The 20,344-nt window shown below is 37.7% G+C and overlaps 1 protein-coding gene across 1 annotated transcript in view; it reads left to right on the top strand.

The window, feature by feature from the left end:
- Positions 1-20,344, top strand: part of MORC1 (MORC family CW-type zinc finger 1) — a 208,992-nt gene that overhangs the window by 77,518 nt on the left and 111,130 nt on the right. Inside the window, exons 11-13 of the mRNA XM_062180799.1 lie at positions 2,246-2,310; positions 4,930-5,073; positions 7,203-7,357. Of these exons, the coding sequence (XP_062036783.1) occupies positions 2,246-2,310; positions 4,930-5,073; positions 7,203-7,357 (364 nt within the window). The remainder of the gene's footprint in view (positions 1-2,245; positions 2,311-4,929; positions 5,074-7,202; positions 7,358-20,344) is intronic.

Raw genomic sequence — 20,344 nt, 5'->3', positions numbered from 1 at the left:
TCTTCCATCTCATCATCTTCTTAATCTTGGCTTTGGTATCTTGTTCATTTGGGGGTGTCATAATGGCTTCCTTGTTCTTGTTACCTCGGTTTCTGCATTTGTTGCTTGGCATTGTGGAGATATTCTTTGGATTCTTCTTCCCTCGCTGTGGTGTTTTTTCTCGTTATACTATGACTCTAGATTAAGTGGACTGTCTGCTTTTGATGGAGCCTTAGAGTCTTGAGATGGGTGTGGACTGAGAGCTCTGTTTGGGTCTCAGGTTAAGGGTGTGCCAAAGGTGACACTCCCAGGTTAGGCGTGGTAAATCTCTCTCTCTTTCTTTTTTTGATTCAAAAGGGAAGTAATTCCACACAGCTGAGCGGAATTGGAGGTAGTTAGCAGGCGAATGGTACACCCACAGGAGCCAGAGATTGGAAGCTCTTCCCCAAGGACCACACAGGGAATCTGTGCTGCTGCCTCAGTGTGGGCTCAAATTCTCCTGAAGTCTCCCACTGGGTTGCCAAGGTTACCGAATTGTAGCATCTCTGGAGAGTACTCACATGAATTCTATGAGTTCTCTCCCCCACTGTCTCTTTTTTTCACAGTCTCAGTTCATTAGCACCACACATTCACTAGGTCCTAATCTCCTGTTATTTCAGCCCCCCTCCAGAGTCAGGTTTTTCTGCTTGGCTGAGGGCAGGTGCAGACCTGAGGTTGCCCCACTTATGATGTATGTCCAAAATGGCACCTGCTCTTTGTCTTGCTTGCCATTGAGAGGTGAGCGGAGAGAGAGAGAAACTCATGTCAGTCACTTTTTTTTTTTTCCTCTCTCTTCTAGTTAGCCTGGTGAACTTTTCCCCATGGGGTTTCAAGCCTCGTTCCCTCTAGTCTCCTCTTTCTGCTTGCCCACCGGTGTCTCGGGCCATTGAGGTTTGGCTCACCTTGCGTTCCAGCACTGGCGCATTGATTCTGCCACTGGTGTCCTGAACCATGGGCTCCCACGCTCTCCACAGAGGTCCACTGTGAATCACTAGTTCTGGAAGAGTTTCCTCTGCTGTTTTTTCTACTACTCTTCCTTGAACCTGCAGTATCTCCACTTTTATTAAACTCTCTTCCCGGACTATCAGTGTGCTCCCTTACTATTCTGCCATCTTGTCGCTCCCCCAATTTTTTGTTTAAGTTTTAAAAAATTTTGTCTTTCAGAAATCAATTCCCTTTCCTTATATATTTGAGAGTGAAAGAAACTGACTATTTCTATTGGGTCAGGACCTTGCTTTCTTCTTGCCTTAACTTGTTACGTCTCACTGTCCCTTTGCTCTGTGCTCTGAGCGCACCGACAGGAAGGTTGGGGAAGTCTTTGACCAGTTTGCTTTGTTGTTCTGATGCATTTTGGTTTCTTTAATGTTGAGAAGAGAGCAAAGCAGAATGTCCTGAACTTTTGACCTCTTAAATTCTTCCAGGCAATAGAATTTGAAATGAAATACTTACCAGTCATTTTCCATTTTCTTTCACTTGAAAGACAATGAAAATAATGTTCAATCAGTGGTATACCCATAAAAAAGAGATGCCTTTCTTTCATATTTGGTGAATTAAAAACATTGAAAGTTTATTCTTACTTGTGAAAACTGTGATAAAGAATTATTTCCTTTCTTCTTGGCTAGAGGGGACATACTAGAGATAGGATAGTGAATGAGCCAGTAAATCAAATAATTAAAGGAGTAGATTAGAAAGACAACTGCGTGGTGGTATTGCTGCACTCTGAAAGGCAAAAAGCTTAGGAATGAGGTATCCTATAAAGGGATAGGTATCCAAGCATTTTCTTTCGCTTATTAACAAAAGCTTTTAATTGCCTTCTTTTTCTATAGAAGCTTTAGTCATCACATAATTGAGCATTTCCTGTTTTTGCAGACAAAAGCCAGAGCCAGGGTGCACTGAGTAACTCACCCACATTTTCAGGTAGTTTATATCAAAGCCATTATGCCATTGTAAGGAATAAAATTTCTTCCTTCTAAAAGGCAGAGAGGACACCTGAATACCTGCAAAAAAAAAAAAATACAGTGGGCTAGCATTCTGTTTACCTTCTTAGCTATTGGAACTTAGTCATTTGTCAAGTGCTTGTTGAGTATCTACCATGGCAAAACTGCATTAGGCAATGTGACCTATCATTGTTAGTCTTCAAGCATTTGGATATTAGGATAATATGAAATTCACCTTTCATGACTTCGGTGGCTTTATGTCCTCCCATAAAACAATGTTCTTTTTTTAGGATGAATTACAGAAAGCTTTGGAGGATGTAGAAGCAAAGCAAATGAATCTTAGAGAGAAACGAAGGTAAGGCATAAGGTTTTCTGTTTGCAGGAATCCTCTATGATGTTAAAACAAACTCTTATGTCTAAGAAGGCAGATACTGTGGTTACTGTGACAATTTCTCTTTTGCATCTTGTGCTGTTTTATAATTCTAATCTGAATGATCAAGGTTCCTCCAGCCAAGATAAGCAATGGAAAATATTTTTGAAGTATATATTTTCTTTTTTTTAATGCTTGGCCCTAATGGTTGCTTATCCAACTTTTTTTTTTTAAACTTTTATTTAGTAAATATAAATTTCCAAAGTACAGTTTATGGATTACAATGGCTTCCCCCCCATAACTTCCCTCCCACTCACACCCCTCCCATCTCCCGCTCCCTCTCCCATTCCATTCACATCAAGATTCATTTTCAATTATCTTTATATACAGAAGATCGATTTAGTATATATAAAGTAAAGATTTCATCAGTTTGCAGACACAGAAACACAAAGTGTAAAATACTGTTTTAGTACTAGTTATAGCATTACTTCACATTGGACAATACATTAAGGACAGATCCCACATGAGAAGTAAGTACACAGTGACTCCTGTTGTTGACTTAACAATTTGACACTCTTGTTTATGGCGTCAGTAATCTCCCAAGGCTCTTGAAGTATATATTTTCATGTGCACAAATATGTCTGTAATATAGTAAAACTTCTGGAAATAGAATGAAAAGTTAGATCAGCATTTGATAAGATGAAAATGCTTAGATGAAGAACTACCCAAGGAATCAGCTGACAATCTCACTGTCTCTCTGTGCGTTGTGCCATTCAACTCTAAAGGCTTGATCTCCGTTCTTTTCCTTTGTCTAGTAGCTGAAAATTTAAGATATGAAATAGTGTTCCAGTAAGTGTATCGTTTATAGAGTCAAAATAGAAACAGCAAATCGTGTTAACAAAATCACATATTTTCATTTGTAAGGTTGACTTGCTTTCTCTGGCTCAAATGCTAAATTTATTATTGTTGTCCAAATAGGATCAGACTTTGAAAACTGCAGTATCTTTGAGAAATTATTTTTTAGAGAAGTATGATAAGGTTGTAGCATTTTGTTTGGTCAACCATGCACTATCATATAACCATAGCTCTTCTCAGAACAAATTTGAAATGTTAATTATGCATTTATCAAAATAAATTTGAAAAATTTTACTTACACATTTATCAAAGTAATTTAAATAGGTGTCACAGAAATTTTAGTTGACAAAATCCTTTCTAAAGTATTTAGAAAGAAAAACCTTTCTGTTAACTTGTATATACTCACAGTAAAATATATGAAAAGTGGCCCATGCACAACTTATTAATAATACTGCTAGTTGCTTTGAACTTGTTTTCATAGAAAAATTCTGCTTCAAAAAATCTGAAAACAGTATATCACTCAATATCACAGAATGATTTTGTCATATCCTAAATTACTTTGTTTTAGGGTCTCTTTTATGTAATTGGTACTTTGTATTGTTGAAGATTTGGGATCTTGTTAATGAATTGAGATTTCTTAGAAAAAAGTGGCCCCTTTTGTTTAGCTTTATATGTACACAAATTTAAAAAACATGTACCACTCCATGAGTGCTTCCTGCTAAAGCCTGATGTGCTGTGTGTCCACATAGAAGGGCTAACAGAGTGCCCTTGTCTTTTCATGATATAAGCATTTAATCAGCCCAGTGAATTTGTTTTATTGCATGGTCATGACCTGAAAAACAAAAGCTGTGTGGAGTATGAGGAGCCTCAGGGTGAGTGCAGGGGTAGAATTTTATTTGGTGCCATTCTTGGTTGGGAAAGGAAAATAACAACTGTTATGGACCTAACCTATTCCAGGTTTATATTTAACATTATCTCTTAGTCCTCATGATAGGCCGAGTGGCCAGGTAGGAGTCATTCTTGTGTTTCAGGTGAGACAGAAAGTTTAGTGGCTCATCCATAGGCACAGTTACTACAAAGACGAGCTTGTATTTGAAGCAAGAGCTGTCTCTCGTATCAAGGCACTTTTCAGAACTCCTGTTACTATGCTTCTTTTTATTGTAGCTTACTGGTTCTCAATTTCTGTTTGTACACTTTTAATAGAAAAGTCACCCAAAACAGTGTAGAATGACAGAGTCAGAAAAACAGGTGCTTATTTTTGGTGTGCTTGTAAACTTCTATATTAACTTTTATTTACTTTTAGTTTTGGAAAAGTTTATAGAGAAAGCTAGAGAGTATGTTTTGGCACATTCCAATTTGTGTAGGGTTTTTGGAGACTTGAGAACATGCTGAAAGTTAGAATCAAGTGTTAGAAATACCTAAAATGTAAAACAGCCAAATCATCACTTGTCATTGTATGATGTGGATGAGTTAACATCTCAAAACTCTTGGCATTTTCTAGTTCTTGTAAACTTAAATTGGAGAGTTGTTTTGAAGTAGCAAATGCTTGTATTTGACTGGTATAGCTAGTTTCATATATTTATGCATAATATGAGCTTACACAGTGATACTGAGTATATACACTGCTTTTGTAAAGTATCTATATCTTATATATCATTCCTTTTATGTTTACTTTCTGAGTTTAATTATTAACCATTTTTTAAACTACATAATTTTATTTAATAAATTTTTTTCTGAATATAACTCTAGAGAACTAAAAAAAAAAAGAACACTCTCCCTGTTCTTTGGAGTGAACATAGAAAACCGAAACCAAGCTGGGATGTTCATTTACAGTAATAACCGTTTGATCAAAATGCATGAGAAAGTGGGTCCACAGTTGAAATTGAAGTCCTTGTAAGTATATTTTTGTTTTCAGATGCACACATAGGAAGTGGGAGGTCTCATTAAGATTCTGTCTGCAGACTGAGATGAGTGATCAATCATAATGGGAGAAGATATCATATCCTGTGTTCACCTTTCCTGTCAATGACCAGACATTAATCTGGCTAATTTATAATACTGATGAACCTACAAGCATGCTCTAAGTAAAAAGCATACTTTTTTAGAATTTTTTTCAAGCTTGATGTCTTACCATTTCCTAATTTAAAAATAATATGAACACATAAAAGAAATTTTAGAGGAGAAAGAAAGGAATATCTACAATCTTTTAGGGATATTTGCATCCCTACATGTACTTGCCAGTTACCTACATGAGCATATGTTATTAAAAATTGCCTGCTCATTTGGAGTATAGAGTAAAACATTCTAGTAATTTCCCAATGGTCGAAAATTGCACGAGCTGCTTTCATCAAATATGTAGCGTCCTGAAGAGGCACCATAGGAAAAGGGCGAATCAGGCAGGATAACCGTGACCAGCAGCATGGATTGGGAGGACATTTATCATCTTGCTCCCTCACGGTGAAGCAACTCATTCATTGATCATACAACACGTACTTATATAGCAATATCATGTGCTACCCACTGTCCTGAGCTCTGCGGAAAAAATACTCAAGACCCACTGTCTTTTGCTAAGGAATAGATAGTGCAGGGGAAGGGACAAGATTGTAAATGCACTTTGTAAAATATTGTATGAAAATAGGAAGAATGATCTTTTAAAACTTAATTGACTGTGTTGCTTAGAACCTCAGTCCATGTAGAACAGAACTGTTTGCTGTTGCTTCCAGTGATGTGGCCTCTGCCTGGCTCTTGGACCCCACTTGTCTGCCCATTTGCCACTTTTTCTGCATTCCCTGTTCCTCACACTTCCTAAGCTCATTCCTGCCTTAAGGCCTTGGCACTTGTGATTCTCTCTGCCTGGAACCTTCTATCCTCAGATCTTACTGCTGGCCCTAGCATCCCATTCAGGCATTAACTCTGAATTCCCCTTTACAGGAAACTTTTTCATGACTGTCTAATTAAACTTGACCCCTGCCATTAGGCACTTCCACATGTCACTTTTTACATATTATAGTGCCTGGTATATTTCCCTTATTTCATTTATTGCCATCTTAAATTATCTTATGCATTTATCTGTTTATTAATGTAGTGCGTGTTACTTTAGTAGAAAAGAAACTTCATGACCAAGAATCTTGTGTTTCTTTTCCATCAGTGTATTCCTAGGTCCTGGGACAGGGCCTTGTGCTGAACAAGAAAGAAAGAACAAAAGGGAGGAAGGGAGAAAAGGGAGAAAGAAAGCTGTGTTACAGATGAGTGTGGAGGAGTAGAAAACTAAATGGGAGGAAGTCAAGTCAGGTCTCCTGGAAGAAATGATGCCCCAGTACGGACTCACAGAATAGTGAAGGGAGGTCAGGGTATTTGAGAAAGGTGAAGAAAGACAAGATGGGAAGGGGCCCCAAATTGGGAAGGCATGGCTGTGTGCCATGCCAAAGGGCAGGGGGCAGTTCTAATGGGTTAGATACATGGATGCTCCTTCTCCAAGCAGGTTATGTCACCAAGCAGGACTAAAAAGTGGGGAAAAATCAAGTTTATCCATTAAGCTGACAGCAGATACCGGTTACCCTCTGGGCAATCCAGTCCTTATATTCACTTAGTGGATTTCACTGAACACTCCATGAACCTCTGCAGTGATGTAAAGAAACCCAGCCTGACAGATGAAGGCAAAGGGCATTCTGACCAGTGCAAGTAGGAGAATCATGTATTCCCTGATAAAAAGCCCCTGCTTCTCTCCTACGCTGACACACTTTGTAAGGTGGTAAGTTTGGAAAAAGAACAATATTATTTCAGAAACGACGTACTAAAGTGATTTTGTTTTATAGGGCCAAATGCATCTCGGATCACACAGATTTATGATATGAAATATAAGATAGATTGTTAAACTTTGATGTGGCTCAGACCAAATGAATGAGTTTGTTTTTGAGAATAAATGATTTCAAATGACAGGATATATTTGACTTTTCTTTTTTCTTTCTCTTTAGACACATTTCACAAAATACATATTTATGTTTACGCATTTTTTTCTTCAGACTTGGTGCAGGTGTGGTTGGAGTTGTTAACATTCCTTTGGAGATCATGGAACCATCTCATAATAAACAGGAATTTCTCAATGTCCAAGAATATAATAATCTACTAAAAGTTATGGGACAATACTTGGTCCAGTACTGTAAGGACACTGGGATCAGTGAGTATTCCATTATCATAATATGCCATTTAAAATTATTTATTTATTTATTTTACATATGGCACTATTTATTACTAATCTTTCTTTTTTATTTTTTATTTCATAAATGTAAATTTACAAAGTGCAACTTTTGTATTGTTGTGGCTTCCCCCCCCCAACCTCCCTCCCTCCCATGACCCTCCCCTCTCCCTCTCCCTCTCCCATCCCGCCCTTTATCGAGTTTCATTTTCAATTACCTTCATACACTGAAGATCAATTTAGTATATACTAAGCAAGGATTTCAACAGGCTGCACTCACACAACTGCATGAGGTATAGGGTTTAAAAGTAGAAAGATAGGGAGGGAAGGAGGATGAGAAAGAACATAGCAAAGATCAAAAGAGGAGGAAAGGAGTATATTATTATTTAAAGGATATAATTCAGTGAAAGCAACATTTGTAAATATCTATGTCCCAAAGAATATGGTATCCACACTTTTTTTAAACCAACTTCCACATGTAAGAGAAAACATGTGGTATTTGTCTTCCTGTATCTGGTTTATTTTACTCAACATAATGTCCTCCAGTTCTATGTTGTTCCAAATGTAAGCATGTCATTTTGTGATTGAGTAATAGTTCATCATATGCATGTATAACATTTACTTTATTCATTCATGCAATGTTGGGCAACTAAGTTGATTGCTTAGCTTTGCAGTTGTGGATAGTGCTGCAATAAGTATGAGAGTTCAGGTATGTCTTTCATAGCTAAGTTCATTTCCTTTGAATATATTTTCAGAAGTGGGAATTTGGGTCATATGGTAGATCTATTTTTAGTTTTTTGAAGATTCTCCATACTGTTTTCCATAATGGCTTTATTAATTTTAATCCTCAGCAACAGTATTTAAGTGTTTCCTTTTTTCATATTTGTCATCATTCATTATTATTTTGACTTCTTGGGACTAGTCATTGTAAGTGAAGTACGGTGATATCTGATTGTGGGTTTTATTTGCATTTTTCTCATGAGTAGTGATACTGAGCATTTTTTCCTGTGTTTATTGGCTGTTTATAATTTTTCCATTGAAGAATGTCTATTCATAGGGCAAGTGCTATGGTATTGCAGATTAGATAACCACTCATATGGGACACCTGGAAGGAGTTCCAGGATCCTGGCTTCAGGCTAGCCCTGGTGTTTGGGTAGTGAACCAGTGAGCAAAAGATTCTCTCCCTCTCTCTCTGTATGTGTGTGTGTGTCTCCCTCTGTTTCTCTGTCACTGTACCTTTCAGATAAATAAATAAGTGCATACATACATGAAAAAGAAAAATGTCTCTTCAGAGTCTGTGCTTGTTTCTCAACTTGGATTGTTTGATTTGTTGCTGAATTTCTAGAGCTCCTTGTATATTCTGAGTATTAATCCCTTATCATATGCATAGTTTGCAAATACTTTCTCCCATTCTACTGATTGTCTTCACTCTGCTGTTTGTTTCCTTTGCTGTGCAGAAGCTTCTCAGTTGGTATAATCACATTTGTCTATTTTTGCTTTTACTGCCTCTACTTTTGAGGTCTTAGCCAAAAAGTTGTTGCCTGTGCCAGTGTCTTGGGGAATATATGTTTTTATATGTATTTTTTCAAAGATATGTTTGTAGTAATTAAATTATTCAGCAAAATTTGCTTAAACATGTAGAAAATGTTATTAATCAAGCATATACTCTCTGGTCTTTTTTCATTTTAAAGGCAGAGAAATAGATATCTTGGCATCTGTTGGTTTATTCTCCAAATGCCCATGGCATCAAGGCTGGGTCAAGCCAAAGCCAGGAGACTGGATTTCAATCTGAGTGGCAGAGATCCAAGTATTTGAGCTCTCATCTACTGCCTTCCAGAGATATGGAGCTGAGACTCAAACTGGGTACTCTTATATGGATGTGGATCTCTCAAGCAACATCTTAAATGTTGTACCAAACTGATGTCTCAACTTTCTATTCTAAATGCTAGGATGACACTATACAAGAGGACAACATGAAGCATTTGAAATTGTGTGTGTAGTTCCCCAGAATTTCCCCATATTATCTTTGTAATTCCTTCCTTGTCTTCCTCATCCTTAGCATAAGGAATTAAGTCCTCAGAAAGAGATAGATATTAAATTTTCTCCATCTAGACCACACTTGGTAGAGTTGGCCTCAGTTCTTTTTGTGGGTGGAGCTCTAGGTTCTTTTACTGGGTGTGTGGATATCATCATAGCAGTTGTACTCAACAACTCTAGGCTGACACTTGGCAGCCTCCCCTACAACTCTGTATAATCCCTATTCCTATCCTACTTGCCTATTTTTTAAAAATTAGATTTATTTATTAAAGAGAGAGAGAGAGAGAACACTCCCATCCACTGGTTTATTACCCAAATGCCTGCAACATACTGGGAGCTGGGAACTCAATATACGTCTCCCATGTGAGTGGCAGAAACTCAGTCCCTTGAGTCATCACCACTGCCTCCAGGGATCCAAATGAGTAAGAACCAGGAAGCAGAGCTTGAATCCAGGTATTCTGATGTGGATACAAGTGCCTTAGCCAGTAGGCTAAACACCCACTCACTATTTTTTTCAGAACATTCTCAACAGATGTGATTATGTTCAAAATAAATGTTATGTTTGCATTTTTACAATTAATGGTTAATAATATTGTTTTCCTAATTCCATATTTGTCTACAAATTGATTTAGGGCTATATGATACTCTCACACGAAAGTGTTCCCCTTGAAGAAAGATGGAGCATGGAGGAAGGACAGCAAGCACATGTGTTTGCTCGTATTTCTCACGGCTTCATTGGAAAACTTCATTAACAAATGAAATCAAGTAATCAAGATCAGAATTGATAGTCTCAGTAATTTCTGAGGAGATCGACCTTCAAGGGCTTTGCTCATTAATTCCCTTAGGAATAACCAGTTATGCAATGCTTGACTAAGACTCTGAAAGCCAATATTACAGTGCCCATAATTTTAATGAAAAGTATTTGGGAAGATCTTTTTGCCTTATAAATAAAAGATGCAATCTTTGCATTTGCTGTAAATCTGATCTGTTTCTATGGAAAATTGGGCCCTAGTAAAAATCGAATCAGCAAAAAGGGAAGTGGAGAGGTAATGACTTTGTGTCATTTATCAAAACTGCATTTACTTTTGGCATAGCTGATGCTAAGAATCTCAGAAATATGTTTCTTGTCCACAAGTCTGACCTCACATTACTGTATGTTGTTCTGTTTTCTGGAGCTTTATGCATCCTTAAAGTAAAATGGGAATATTAATCATCAGCTTTGGGGAGGAAAAAGAGGAAAAATAAAAGATGAGGAGAAACTTTAAATGAAATTTGGGTTTGAACAGAAGCAATTATGTAGGAATGTGTTACTAAATTTTTCCAAAATGGCCAAGAATTGAGCTGATGTGATGAAAGGAAATCTCTCCTACTTGTAAGGTTAACGTTTCCCAGCAGAATTCAAATTGTAAGATCTCCATTGGCAAGAAAGCAAAAGATCGTATAGTCTAGTTACCTTTAATCCCTTTTATCTCACTACCATTTAAGCCAGGTGAAGGCATCCTATAAAGGGAAACTGCCAACTCCTACGGAGACGATGAATCTCTGCACAACTCTATTTGACAATATGTCTTCATATTCAGTCCAAATCTGTTTCTCATGTGTTCGTCCTTTCATTCAACCGTGCTAGGACTAACAGATCAGACGCACTCCACCCTGTCTCTGGACTTACATTCTAGCAAGGTGCTATGGGCTAAATTTTTGCCTCTGCTCAAATTTATATGCTGAAATCCTAATGCCCAGGATCATGGTATTAGGACTTTTGGGAGATGATTATGTCATAACTGCAGAGGCCTGGTGATTAGAACTATCTCCCCAGTAAAAGAGGCCTCAGAATCTTCACCGCACCCACAATGTGTATTTAGAGTGAGAAAGCGCCACCTGTAAACAGGGAAGTGGGCTCTTAACAGACTGCCAGCACTTTGGTCTTCTGGACTGCCCAGCCTCCAGAACTATGGGAAATAAGTTTCTCTTTTTTTCAAGCCACCCAGTCTGTGGTATTTTGTTGTAGCAACCTGAATGAGCTAAGACACAGGGTTGGCACTACTTAACGCTCAGAAATATGATTGGTGGCCAACGGAGAAGAACAAAAGCTTCAGAAGCCAGTGGTGGGGAGCCTGGAGTCCAGAGGCCAGGAAGGCCTCTGAGGAAGCGATATTTCCTGAAGGAAGAGGAGAAGTTAGCCACGCCAACCGAATTTTCTCTCAGGACCATGGAGAATAGGCTTAAAGCCTATGCCAATTGACAGCCCTCCAGATAGTTGAAGACAAGCTTATTTCTCATTTGAGCCTTATTTTATCCTATCACTTTCATGTTCTATTACTACCCTAAATTCAATGTGATGTTAAATATACTGACTATTCTAGCATTATACTTTTATAGTGCATCACCTACAAAGTACTCCAGATGGAAACTAAGCAGTCACAACTGAAATAGAACCATCATCTTGCCTCTTCAGTTGTAAATCTGCTGCTGTCCAATAATGTATTAACTTTTCATTGAGCAGATTATTGACCGTTGGTGTCTTTCACAGCAATTAAACTGTTAAAACTGCTAATGTGTAATCTTGTGAAGCTATACCTCTCCTCCTTATAGTTTTCCAGTAAGTGTTTTTAGCCCCTACTGTAGAATCATACATTTATTCCGGTTACATTTTATCACATTATTAAATACATTCTTTCAAGCTGTCAGGACCTTTTTTTTAATTGAATGCTGAATTCTAACTAGTGTATTATCTTTCCAGACTCATGTAAAGTCTGGCTTCACATAAATCCTTTTGCATATGGCAGGAAAATCAAGTACTGTAGCCGTCCAATGATGATTTCCACCGATGAAATGGTTACGTAGGTGAATATGACACTGGTTGAGAACAGTTAACCATGTATACCTTTTCCTGATTTTGTTATTATCTAACTCATATTTGTTTCCCAGTTTGTATATAATTTTAAAAGTGTCAGAGTGGAGCTGGTGTTGTGGGATAGTGGGTAAAGACACCACCTATGATGCTGGCATTCCATATGGGTGCCAGTTCATATACCAGCTGCCCCATTTCCAATCCAGCTCCCTGCTAGTGGCCTGGGAAAAGCAACAGAAGATTGCCCAAGTGTTTAGCCCCCTCTCACTCACTGGGAGACCTAAAGAAGCTTCTAGCTCCTGACTCCAGCCTGGCCCAGCCCTGGGTGTTATGGCCATCTGGAGAGTGAGCCAGCAGAAAGATCTATTTCTTTCTGTCTGATTCTCTGTCTGTCTCTTTCTCTATAACTCTGTTTTTCAAATAATTTTTTTTAAAAAATGAGAGATAAAATTTTTTAAATGAAAAATTTCTTTAAAGATGGGTAATGTTCTGGTACTTGGATACAGCTAGCTATGGAGACAATTTTGTTTCACTTTTGATGAGCTTCAGTTTCTAAAAATCTCAGAAAAAAATTACCCATATCTCCTTGCCATCATAAGATAAGCAGTTTATCATTCATATGTTCATATTTCTAATTATGTCCAGTCATAATATAATCCCCCACCCCATTACTGCTCTCCTTTTTCTTTCTTGCCATGTTTTTGAAGGAAAAACTGGATTTGTTGTCTTACAGTTTTTCTCACTGTATTGCTGTGTAGCTTTTCAGATTCTTCCATTCTGTTTTTGTTGTTTTTGCTTTATAAATTGGTGCCTGTGGACTAGCATCTTGATAAGATTAGTGTTTTTTGTTTGTTTGTTTGTTTTTGTTTTTGTTTTTTTTTTTACAGGCAGAGTGGACAGTGAGAGAGAGAGACAGAGAGAGAAAGGTCTTCCTTTTGCCGTTGGTTCACCCTCCAATGGCCGCTGTGGCCGGCACACTGCGGCCGGAGCACTGTGCTGATCTGAAGCCAGGAGCCAGGTGCTTCTCCTGGTTTCCCAGGAGCTGCAGGGCCCAAGGACTTTGACTATCTCCACTGCACTCCCGAGCCACAGCAGAGAGCTGGCCTGGAAGAGGGGCAACCGGGACAGAATCCGGCACCCCGACCGGGACAAGAACTTGGTGTGCCGGCACTGCAGGTGGAGGATTAGCCTATTGAGCAGCGGTGCCGGCCTAGTGGGGGTTTTTGTTAGTGTGCTTCATAGATGGTAGTGCCTTCTTCCATCAGGAGGCATAAGTTGTCTGATTGTCTCTCCTATAGTAAAACTAATGTTTAAAGATCAATTCTCAAGGCATCACATAAATAAGACCAAGTGCCTGGTAATAACTGTAGATAGAATTAAAAAGGAGAGAACGATCCAACATGGTAAACAGGCCACACAGAAGACTCAGAGAATGACAAATGCCCTAAACAGCACTCTGACCTCAGAATGAGCCCTTAAGGCATTTGGATCTGGCTGAAAAGCCCATGAGAGCATTTCAGACATGGAAAGGCAAGACACTGTGACAAAAAATGACCTACATGCAGGATCTCTGTGAGTGAGATCCCAGTGGAAAGAAGGGGCCATTAAAGAAGTAGGTACTTTTCTTTAAAAGGAGGAGAGAACTTTACTCTGCTTATAGCTCTGTCTGCTGATGTAGTTTGTAGACTCAAAAGGCTTCTGTAGCCTTGGCAGCTCATGACAAGAGCCTCGGGTGATCGATCACTGACATCATAAATAAGAGTGTCAGTTGTTAGATCAACAACAGGAGTCACTGTGCACTTACTCCCCATGTAGGACCTCTATCCTTAATGAGTTGTACTATGAGAATTAATGGTAAAACTTGTCTTCAAACTGTACTTTATACTTTGTGTGTCTATGTGAGTGCAAACTGTTGAAAGCTTTACTTAGTATAGAGTTAATCTTCTGTATATAAAGATAATTAAAAATGCATCTTAATGAAGAATGGGAATGCTAATATTCTCCTGAGTTCCAAAATATTCTATTCTAATTCTAACATATTTCTTCGTTAATAAATAGCTTTACTAGTTCTTTAAAGAAAAGCTTCTTTTCATCTGTGACTTGGTTACCCATCCATGTTAGTTAGTAGTTTTACTGGTTGACAGTACTGTTAAAAGTGCTTTGGATAAAATCTTAATGTAAGAAGAGTTAGAGTTAACAATTAAAAAAGGGGGGAATTTTTAATAATTCATTTGTATTTTATAAATGTATACTGTGTTTAAAATTATTAATTTATGTCAGTTCCCAGCAAATGATGGGGTAATTCAGGAGTTCATTGGATTGACCTCTGTTAAAAAAAGAAAAATCACATTGTTATACTGTTTTCCAATCAGTAATCTGATGTACAAAATGAAGAGTATAGGTAATAAAATTGTATGGTATATGGGATTCATGCTTAAAAAATAGATTTTTAGCTGCTCTTGCCATAAAAACGTGAAAAATGAGTAACTGCGAGAGGCTGGATATGTTAATTTGTTTCACTATATCATAACCTTTTACTATCTATATGTATAATCTAATATCATATGTAATTTAAATATATGTGAAAACTTATTTGAAATATTATTTATTCTTCTAATCTATAAAATAATGTAATTAGACATAAACATGAATTGTATTAATTAAATCAATATGAGTAATTAGGCTTTTAAGAACATTGAATCAGTCAGTAGGTTTCATGTGTGTGAATAATAGGAGAGTCCTTGTAGAAACATAATCTGTTCCATCAGATATTGGGGTGATCCTATTGCCCACAGTATTACAGAACTCTTTATGAATATTCTTTAGATTATTATGTTTCATTTTTATTTCTATGTTTTAAAAAGAATTAGAGAAACTGGAAATGTACCCAAGGAAAACCAGTTGATATTGACTACATTAAAAATATAACCTAAAAAAAAAAGAAGGAACCAAAAGAAACAGTGTGCCTCCATATTCTTGGATATTTGTCATAATGAATCCTGCCACCCTCTCCCACTTTGTTTCCATGTGGAGAATTACGTGGTCCAAACAGGGAGCCATGATGGCCTGAGGACCTCAGAATATGCCAGGCAATTGTTAAATGCCTGTGTTTATTGGTAATTGTCTAAAATGGCAGTAGGGCTCATACATACTTTTTTTGCAAATTTTCCAACTTTTTCAGATGTCATTGTGGGTAGTAAAGTATAAAATTATTCAGAAGTATTATTAAATTAATAATTTTAAATTTTTTAATCATCATGTGTTTAGGGAATGGTGGAGAAGGAGAGTAAGCCCTGAAAAGGAGCTAAGGAAAGTTTTACACATTGCCAGCTGAAATGAGGAAGCTGATACTTAAGTGGATTTGAACAACTCTGTAGATGCAGGGTCTGATGTCCATCTGTTAAATTAAAGGGGTAATGACAGGCAAGACAATACTCACCAGAGGAGGAAAGTGATTTAATAATTCCCTGAAAATGCATATGTAGTTTCTATTTTGGGAGATCTTTAAAAATAGAATACAGTCATCTATTGAGATGCAGAACCACCTAAGGCAGAGAGCTGATTTAAATACCTTCTCTAATTGCTTTCCTGGTTGGGTGAGTTTTAAGCTTCCTTTATCATGATGGAGACTATCAAGGCTTTGCTTTGGTGGTTTACTATTGAATTACATTGCTTCTCTCCTTGACTAATTGATTCCCTGATTGTCATTGTCAATTCTATGGACATATATGAAACTGGTATCTAAGAGAATGTTGCATTTCTCATATTTTCAAGAGGAAAATTTAACTGTGTGAACTGCTCTTGGTGAGATTTTAGTAAATTATTACAGTATTTTTGGTTGTTTCTTCCGAATTTTATGAGACTCCTGAAAAATCAGTCAGACTAAGTTAAGAATTAGGAATCTTCTGCATACAGCATTATGTACATAGCTAGCAGGAAATTAACTTTTCACAGCTTTTCTCAGATACTTGTTAGAGAAATTGAGACTTTAATTTTGTGTGTATTAATCTTAGATTATCCTATTAATTTAATGAGCTTGTTGGTTCTTCCAGCAAAAGTCTCAAGACATGTATTATTCCATAATTCTGAATATTAGCTTTCTGTTTTCAGCCATTGACTATTTTTTAAAGATTTCTATATTTATTTGGTAGAGTTACGCAGAGAGAGGGAGAGATAGCAAGATCTTCCATCCAATGGTTCACTCTTCAGATGACCACAATGTCCAGGCCTGGGCCAGGCAGAAGACAGGAGTCAGGAGCTTCATATGGATTTCCCACATGATTGACTGGGTCCAAAACACCAAACACTTGGGCCATTTACTTTTTTTTTTTTAAGATTTGTTTATTTACTTAAAAAGCAGAGTTAGAGAGAGGCAGAGGCAGAGAGAGAGAAAGATCTTCCATCTGCTGGTTCACTCCCCAAATGGCTGCAATGGCCAGAGTGCACTCATCCTAAGCCAGGAGCCAGGAGCTTCTTCTGGGTCTCTCACATGGGTACAGAGGCCCATGCACTTGTACCATCCTCTACTACTTTCCCAGGCCATAGCGGAGAGCTGGATCAGAAGTGGAGCAGCTGGGACTTGATTTGGCACCCATATAGGATGCTGGCACTTCAGGCGGTGTCTTTACCCACTATGCCACAGTGCCGGGCCACAGCCACTTACTCTGGACAACAGTAAACTGAATGTTCAAATCAATCAACTTGAGGATAATAAAATAATTTTTTTAGTTAATAAATTGTGTGTTTCCTGCATGACTCTCTGTGTAGGTGAATGGAAATATTTAATATTTACATTAAAAATCAGATTTTGAAGTTTTGTTCTTTGCAATTCATTCATGTCTGGTAAAAGGGCAGTTTAAAAACCTCATGTGTACACATTAATGCAGAGATCAGTTATTAAAAGCTTATATTGGTCTGGCACCGTGGCTTACTTGGCTAATCTTCCGCCTTCGGTGCCGGAATCCCATAAAGGCACCAGTTCTAGTCCCGGTTGCTCCTCTTCCAGTCCAGTCTCTGCTATGGCCCGTTAAAGCAGTGGAGGATGGCCCAAGTGCTTGGGCCCTGCACCCACATGGGAGACCAGGAAGAAGCACCTGGCTCCTGGCTTCAGATCAGCAAAGCTCCAGCTGTAGCGGCCATTTGGGGGGTGAACCAACGGAAGGAAGACCTTTCTCTCTGTGTCTCCCTCTCACTGTCTGTAACTCTACCTGTCAAATAAATAAATAAATAATCTTATAAAAAAGCTTATATTAATAATATCCAAATTTATACACTACTTTGATTGTGGAGGCCAATCTAAGACAGCCAGTTATCATTGTTATTGGTTTTGCCATTTCTTACCAGACTAGGATAGGCAAGAACTATTACAGATGCAAGCTCTCAGCATAGAGTTCTCTGCATACACACTTTATAAAATGTCAGTAGGTATGCACCTTCCAGTGTCAGGCGTCACTATAATTTGGGATACACAGAACTTTAAAAAAGATTTAGTTAAGAACAGTTATGGGTGTGGGTGGGGGGAGGAGATCCTCTGATTGACTCCCCATATACTACAACTGCCAGAATGGGTACAGGCCAAGGAAAGGAGCCTGAAACTCCATTAGGCTGTCCTATATGGGCAGCAGTGGGCGGTCTTCAGCTGTTTTCCCAGCACATTAGCAGGGAGCTGGGTTGGAAGTGGAACAGCTGGTACCCTGATATGGGACGCCAGTGTAGCAAGCAGTGGCTTAACCCACTGTGCCTAAATGTCAGTCCCTGGTTTTAAGGGATATGGTAGCTGTATAAATCTCAATAGACTGAGCCAATGCATACAAGAAAACAGAAACTGATGTGATATATTTCCTCCAAATACCATCTCTCTGGCTTTCTTATCAGCTTGCTGAATCATTTACCTTGTCTTTAGGATCTACATCATGGAAAATTTGTTTCAATAATTGTTTTAATAAAATTTATTTAATAACAAATGAAAGTAGTGCATGTTGGAGTAGCATCTATTTGAAGGCAAATAGTTAAGAGTCCATTCATCATAAGCTGACAGAAAACATTTCTAGTCCATCACCTTAACTACTCGGCCACAACTATAGATAGAAACCATTTCTAATCCTCTTTCTTCCACCTCCCTTACCAAAAAACCATTTTGGTTGATTTCTTTGCCCTGAAAGTGGCCCTGCATATGGTAAAGTCTCTGAGGCCTCATCTTTTAAGTGTTTTAGCTAGTGAATTTTCCATTTCTGCCTTTAGTGTTATTTAGTTCTATTAAAAAAGCACTGTGTATCAACTATTGTAAACAAGGTCTTAATTAAGCATAGATACTGTCTTCAAGTGTCTCTCCATCCAAAGAAGATAGGCAGAAAGGGAATTATAGCATAACATATAAGAGTGTGAGAATGGTGTGATCACAACACAGGGAGGGAGAGGATCACTCCACCCTTGAGGAATGTGTGCTTATGCATTTTAACAACCTAGCAGTATTGTCACTGCTAAAATGTGTGTGTTAGGTATCTCAGTTGATACTCCTCTAATAAGTTAGCTGTGTTGTATTAACGATTTTAGTTAATAGTGTCAAGGAGAGAAATTATTTTACCTCCATCTTATTCCAAACAGCGTTTTAATAAGTTATTTTGCCAAGAACAGTGGCGGCAACATCTTTTGATGGGTTGATAGGTTAGAATGCTGAGTTCTGTGCTGAAGATATGCCACATTATAAAGCACAGTCCTTCTTTTGGAAAGTTGCAGTTTTCATGGGAGAGTAACATTTAGAAAGAGGACAAGTATAATACCACAGCAACTTAAATCTCTGTAGGACTCTTTAGTGTTTTAATTATCATTTTTTAATTTTAGTAAAAAATACACATGATAAAATTTAGTATCTTAACATTTTAAATGCACAGTTCATCAGCACTAAGTTCATACATCATGTAGAAACATCAACAACATCTGTCTCCAGACCTCTTTAACTTGCAAAACTGAAACTATATCCATGAAACAAGAAATCCGTATTCTGTTCCTCCTATCATGCTTTGGCAACCACCATTCTCTTTTTGTCCCTGATTTTGACTACTCTAAATGTCCCATGAAAGGGAGTCATACAGAATTTCACCTTACATGACTAGCTTATTTCACTTTGTATAAATACCCTTAAGGTTCATTCACGTTGTAGCCTATGTCAGATTTTTCTTCCTTTTTAAGGCTAACCTTCCATTGTATATATTTACATTTTGCTTATCTATTGATGGACAGTTGGTTGCTTCCATATTTTAGCTATTGTAATAATTATATGAACATGAATATTTAAACGTGTTCGCCAACTTGCTTTTTGTAAAGAAATTTTCAAGCATATAATGTGTTGTAATGAACTATAGTTATAAGGATGTATGACAGACTTGTTGAACTTACTCCTTGTATCTAAGTGGAATTTTGTATCATTTCACTAGCAGCTTCTCAAACTCCCACCTTTAGCCTCTTGTAACTATGCTATTCTATGATTCTATGATTTTGACATTTTTAGGTTCCACCTACAAGTCAGATTTATGTATTTGTCTTTCTGTGCCTGATTTATTTCACTTAACATAATGTTCTTCATGTTCATCTAAGTTGCAAAGGTAGAATTTTCTTTTTTTAAGACTGAGTAGTAGATATATTGTGTGCATGTGTATATGTGTATGTATGTATGTATTATTTTTTAATTTATTTTTAAGGAATACAAATTTCATAAGTACAACTTTAGGAATATAGTTAATTCTTTTCACCATACCCACCCTCCCAACTATACTCGCACCCCTCCTCCTTCTCCCTCTCCCCTTCCCAGTCCCATTTCCCACTAAGATTAATTTTCAGTTAACTTTTTACACAGATTTCAACAATTTCCTTGCACACACACACACAACTGTTTTAAAACTAGTTTTACAGTTAACTTTCATGATACAACTCATTGAGGACAGAGGTCCTGCATGGGGAGTTAGTGCACAGAAACTCCTGTTGTTAATTTAACAGTTAACACTCTTATGTATGACAGCAGTGACAACCTAGGCTCTTGATATGAGCTGCCTAGGCTATGGAAGCCTTTTGAATCTACAAACTCC

Source organism: Lepus europaeus, chromosome 2 (assembly GCF_033115175.1).
Source record: "Lepus europaeus isolate LE1 chromosome 2, mLepTim1.pri, whole genome shotgun sequence".
Taxonomy (NCBI): Eukaryota; Metazoa; Chordata; class Mammalia; order Lagomorpha; family Leporidae; genus Lepus; species Lepus europaeus.
Note: the sequence above shows the minus strand (reverse complement) of the source record. Positions and strands in the feature narration are given on the sequence as shown.